At 34.6% G+C, this 6,630-nt stretch overlaps 1 protein-coding gene across 1 annotated transcript; it reads right to left on the bottom strand.

The window, feature by feature from the left end:
• On the bottom strand, window positions 1-4,954 carry LOC117101010. The gene is made up of 2 exons (XM_033240859.1): window positions 4,616-4,954; window positions 1-407 (listed from the first exon to the last, which is right to left on the bottom strand). Exons 1-2 carry the CDS (start codon window positions 4,686-4,688, stop codon window positions 16-18), a joined length of 465 nt encoding a protein of 154 aa, XP_033096750.1. The 5' UTR covers window positions 4,689-4,954; the 3' UTR covers window positions 1-15.
• Between the last annotated feature and the right edge of the window lie 1,676 nt (window positions 4,955-6,630).

Here is a 6,630-nt window from a genome sequence, read left to right as displayed (position 1 = left end):
TTATTATTTTTATTATTATATTTTATTATTAAAATTAATCATTTGCCATGGTATACACGTACCGTTGACTACCAATTCAACTGCAGACGAACTTGATTGTATAATCACCCCTTTGGTGGTTACATTGCACTTATATAACCCAGCATCAGCCAAAACGACATCATTGATTTCTAAATTATTGTCCCCTTGTCGTTTAAATCGACCTTTATATGGATCATGAACCACTGACGTAGACTCATCAGGTATTTCAAGAATAAGTTCATCTCCTTGTGCTTTGACTTTCAGCCAGTAAATACGGATATCTTCTCGCCTTGTGGTTGTGTCGTATGTACACGTCAGTTCAACTGTCCCACCAAGGTTCACTGTTTTTAATGTTTCGGTTATTACAGAGATCGCCTGGGGAGCCACTGTCGAAAGAAGAAAATAAAAACCATAAATAAAAATCCCGCCACAATAAAAACAGAAGTTAAATTTGTCTTCATACGATTATTTTTCCACAAGCTTACGGAGAAAACCGGATTTGGTATGATCGGAGATTTATTCTTGTATGGCCCAATGGGTACGGTACCTAAAGAAGTCATTTGGCAATTGGATAATAATGGGGTTTAGCGTCATGCTATAAACCTATAATTTTTTTTTTGCACCATTGCCACGATCTGGTAATTTTATTAATATTTTCAATTTTTTTTAATATTTTATTGAAACACTAAAAATGCCACAAATGTTTACATAGCATCATAAGATGCAAATTCTGGAACCAGTGGCCCACCGTGATAGAAACTTTGCTATGGTATTACGGTAATCAGTTCCATAATTTGGGAAATGTGCTATAGTATTTATAGCCATGATATACGTGATCCAGAACTGTTACCGTAGGTACGTAATCTTTCTTTACGGTGGGCCCTCCATATTATCCTGAATCGATTTATGACTGGGAATTGATTCCATCATGAAATGAGTGAATTAATTATGGAATAAGTGCAATTCCTGTGCATCAGTGGTAAGCATGTGGGGCATGATTCTGGGACCAGAGGGCCTCCATGAACCAGCAGGGCGATTCGTAAAGTATCGTAAAGAAGTGTCTGAATGACAATAATCCGAGTGCCATGAAACAGCGCTAACGTTAAGTGTTTGGGGAAAAATTAAAATAATCTGCTAATAATAATAATAATAATAAAGATAATAAATTAAAGAATTTAAATTCATAAAAAAACTGAAAGCATTATTTTTACAAACGGCGACCAGGGGCTTACGTCTATTGTAAGTTTTCGAGAGTATTATGACAAATAAATCGAGTATAGGGATAAGCCTTAAGCACGTTACAACCTTGTGGATTGATTGTTCGGGTACCTGTCGTTGTCGAACAATTAACTTGCTTATTGATAACATAACCTTAAAGCAAGTCACGGTACAGTCAATGTTACACAAAATAAACAACAAAACACATTGAATTATTGCCGTCTGAAAACTATCATATTCCAATGCTTTATTTATAAGTATTAAATGATTAAATAATTGTATTAATTAGGTTTAGTTAAAACTGTTTATCAGTAGGCCTACTGTTTAAGGGCTTCACTCAATGGAGGACACTTCTCAGGGTTTAGTGTAGAGCCTATATTTTTGAATTTTTATGGTGTTTATTGTTTTCTGCATATGTCATGTTGTTTGTTGTATTTTGTATTCTATATGGTTTTTAATTGCTGAATAAAGATTTTTATTTTGATATTAGAAGTAATAGGATATTATCGTGGTTAAACTTAAAAGGATTACTGTAATTATAATTAAAACAATAGCTACCATTATCATATTATCAAAAAAATTAACCAATATTACACCTAGCAGGAAAAATCAAAACAATTGCGCTACTGACGTTCTGCTGAAGTAGTAAACATACGATGCCACGCGTATCACGCATCATCATTAGGCCTACGCATCTGGAAACTTGATTTCATGACTGATTCTGAGTGACAGGAATCACGCGACAATGTCAATTATTAACTATAAAACCAAGGTTCTTATTAACCATGAATTCGAGGATTCGCATTTGTTTTGAATAAATCTACAATTAATATTTAGCCAAGGCTACATTGGATTTGGTTTCAGGACATTATTTCGAGACAGACACTGTCAAATGCGCCAATAGTTTCTTTTCATGTCTACCTACAAATGGCTCAAGTCAAATGACGGCTTTCACCTAAAAAAACCGACAGTACATTGTACCCTTATTCTATTTTTATACACAACACAGGTAATAATAGGCATAAACAATGGTGATTCAGTACAGGCTATAGGCTATTTAGAATGAAATGCTGTCTCTACTAACCGTCTATGCCGTAAGAAAAGAATGGTGCACCATAAAAAGTAAAATACACACACGGGATGATGCCAATATTATTAAACATTTAAGTTCATAATTTCTCAGTACATCTTCATTCTTCATTACCAATTATCTAAATAAGTATACCTCCATGATTAGTAATACAATCAGTGACAGTGATCAACAGAATCAGTAGTGTTAAACACTGTCAACTTTTAACAAATAATTTTATTTGGTTTATTTATTCTTAAGAAAACAGCAATAGAACATCGCCATTGTATACCGACTTGTACAGTAGATAATTTAAATTTACAGAATAATATATGTTTACAATTAGGCCTATACAATTTTTTACGGAGCGCGCGGCACGAACAAAATAGTCATTCATCAGCTTGACGACCATTTAGTATCTGCTATTCAAGATTTAATCGTGGGAAAGTATTTGTAACACGTTTATAATATTCAATCATGGACCTATTTCAATGTCACTTACTCCCTGATCAAACGAAACTCAACAAACGATAGCAAGTTTGAATTGGATGCAGGAATGAATAATAGATTAGGGTTATTATTATGTGTATTGTAAAGTAACTACAGATAGCGAACCATGCAGAGAAGATGTTCATTGCATTATGCAACCATACCTTGTCGATATTTGGTTAATAATAATGTAATAACAATAACAACAATAATAATATTTATACAAATAATAATAAAATAATATTGTATTTTAAATAGGCAATTATATTTTGCTTTATGCACTTTACATAGTTAAAGTAAAAAAAAATCGACAAAATAATAAAGCTCAGAACATGTTTAGTTACAGTAAAATAGGCTACATCATCATCAGCTCCCTTAATAGTCGTCTTTAGACAGTACTGTGTGTTTACACCCTCAAACTTCTGATTCCACCCCTTTCTATCTGTGGCCAGCTCCATATACTCCTCTTGAATCGGTTGTCTTTATTATAATAGTAAAAGTTATTTAACGATATTTTTACTTGGTTTAAAGCAGACTAACACAAAGGAAGTACAGTATTAGATAGTCACAATTTTCAATAAGTTTTTAAAGATACGTGTAGGCCTAATCATGGAGCGATAGTATGGGCAGGTACTATTGTGGCACAAATCTCCACCAAACAGTACAGCATAGAACACTTTTTGGCATAGTTTTGGTCGTTCAAACAATAACTACTATAACCTACCACTAAAAGCAACCGATCGTGAAATAAATAAATAAATCAATCAATCAAAACAACCAACCAAGCAAAATATTGTAATTGGTAAATCAAATGAGTAGGCCCTAGGCCTAAAGCACTAGCAACATAAGGAAAACATTCAATGGTTTCATCAGTCTTACAGACATTCTTAAATTGATTATCACATCGCCTGGAAAAAAATTATTGTGTAAGAAAAGAAACAATAATTTATGAAGGTTCTTTTGTGTACAGTAACCATTAGTTATATATAATATCTAAAAGCTGCATACTGACGAGACCATACCAAGATAATTTATGTAGGTCCAGATTATGCCAACCATATTACCACAGTATAATATAATTGTTTGTATTTTATGGTACTGGTACACTATATGACTATTGTATATTAGTAGAGCCTTCCTAAATGTATCAGTGACCAACAAAGTACTGTAATGACGGTCACGATGGAATCAAAACATCTGACTCGCACCAAGGAGTTATAAAAACAAATTGATCCCACCTTCAACCTTGGCACGAATATGATCTTTAATTATAATTCATAACTTATTGACCTCTTGGTAGAAAGTTTCGAAACATGCTATAATTTATACAATAAATCACTTCCCGTTCTGAACATCAAAAGGAATTACATTTTGAAATCATTAAAAAAGAAAAAAAAATCTTTATAGGACTAGCCTATGCCTATTAGAAGATTTTTTTTAAACACCATGTATTAATAAATACAATATAGATTTATAAGATTTTAAAAACTTTATTATGATCGGAATTATTAAAAATATAACGAAAATACCGTAATTTTAATAGGTCTATGCAGACATTGTCATATTGGTAATCATAATGATTGATATTGATAGGTGGTGTTAGGGCTATAGAGGGGTATACCAACTTCATTCTGATAATATCGATAGATTGTCGGCGATAAATAGTGGAAATTACAACATAAAAACAGAAATACAGTGAATAAAATCTACACAATCTACTGTAGAATTAGAAGTACTAGTAGTATATAACGAATAGAATAGGTTAAAAGTAAAAATAGGCCCACACAAGTAAACATAGACCTATTTTGCTTCTCTTACCTGGTGGTATTTTTTGAATGACAGTTAAAACCAAGACGGTTACATAGCATACAAATTTGTTGAGGACAATCATTGTCACGCCTCTCCCTGGTATTCTAATGAAAAGTATCAGATCCGAACGGGATAACTGGAAATTGAGTGGACTATATCATGGCGCTTCTAAGCCTTATATTCACCGATTCACCAATGGTTGCTTTGCCGATAGAAGCATTCCAAGCACGACTGATTGATGCGATACGGTGTTGTGGTTAGCTTCCTACGCTAGTTAATCTTCTTGGATGGCGTTCCACATGAATACACTCACACAATCTAATTGGTATACTTTACTGATATTGAGAGGTGGAGCTAATCCGTGCTATTATTTTTTCTATGACCTGTGCGACACGCCGCATCACAGATAAATAGCACTTTAAATCTACAAAAATTACTTGAAGATAAAAATGAATAGCTTACTTTATATATTTCATTAAGTTATATTAGCATTTGGAAATAATAAGACGCCGCCGAAATGAATTTAATATAAAATAGGCCGTAATCTGTGGTGCAGTAAAATATTTTATAATAGTCAATACATTAGAAAATATACATACTCCAAGTATTGAAATGCACGCCATCGTGTTGGGATTCAATATTTCGACATTAATTATGTCATCATCAGGAATGAAAAATCTATATTAGCAAGCTTATATGTACTAGTACCAAAATTGTTTAACCAATCAAAACATTACCTCTAGTGGGTGACACAGTGATTTAAACAAAAGATCAAAGCATTCTTACTCCACTGATCAAAGCTACAGTACCTACAAAAACAAAGAAAGCTCCTTTGAAGCTCTGAGCCCATTGTTAAGTAAAAGGTGTAGTCTACGTATAGGAAACGCTTCTTTAAACAATAGGATAGATAGTAAATCTTCATTGATTGATTATGCCAAGTTCAAAAGTACTCCATGCTTGGAATGGTATCTTTTTGATATGTCAGATTTTAAAGGGGCTAGTTTGAAATTCAAATTGCGATCAAACACATTGCAGTTGGATAGAAAAACAAGTAAATGGTCAGCTGAAACCACATGGTTATGCACATTGTGTAACAATGGTGATGTTGACGATGTTAAACATTTTCATCACCTTATTTTGCGAATTAGCGCCCTCAACTGATCATCGAGCCGAAGCCCCCCACGCCCCTTTCACCTTCGTGCCCCACCCCCATCATCTCCCCCATTTCAAGACATCTAGATACGCCACTGACTTTCATGGCAAGATGAATGAAAATACTCGAATCGATGTACCACCAAATCGTAACCAGCCTTCACCATGCCCTCACGATGTCACCGAGGTCGACGCAACTGCCAAAAAAACCATTTTTGGCAGCGGAGGGACGCTACCAATAAACAATCAACAAACTACCAGGTTTCTGGGATGATTTGCAAGGTACTACATGGCTCGACTATGTTCTGCTTTAGGGTTAATTGGTAAAAATCGCATGCAAATCATACGACGTCACTGATAACGCCGGGGACGGCAACTCCATTTTGAGATTAATTTTCCGAATAAAGTTATACTAAATAACTTCTAATGACGAACTATTGTCTTCAGTTGTCTTTGTTGTTCACAGTGGTGACGCCAGGACCTGACGGAGGGGCTAAAGGCCCCGACGGGGGAGCTAGTGGAGCGAATCGAGTCTCACTTGGCTGGGGGCCGCCTAGGGCCCCCGGTGGGGGTCCAGGGGTATTTGATGAATTATGGCGATTTTTTTTACTTATTTGATAGGCATCGAGTTACTATAATATGACTTCATATAGGCTATGCTTTCTAATGTTGAATCAGCTTCCAAAACCAAAACATTTTGAATAAAGCAAGAAACAAAGAGTATGCAATGTAACCATCTAATTTATTTTCAAATCCTCATTCCTGAAAGTGAAATTCTATATTTTGGAAATTTTGCATTAAATCTGTCAACCACGCTGTCATGGTCGAGGTTGCTTCATCTATCACGATGTATTCCAACCATCATGAGGCTA

This window comes from Anneissia japonica, unplaced genomic scaffold, assembly GCF_011630105.1.
Source record: "Anneissia japonica isolate Jap-2015-1 unplaced genomic scaffold, ASM1163010v1 scaffold1785_len1016330_cov206, whole genome shotgun sequence".
NCBI classification, from domain to species: Eukaryota; Metazoa; Echinodermata; class Crinoidea; order Comatulida; family Comatulidae; genus Anneissia; species Anneissia japonica.
The sequence above is the reverse complement of the archived record's forward strand: the minus strand, read 5'-3'. Positions and strand labels throughout refer to the sequence as shown.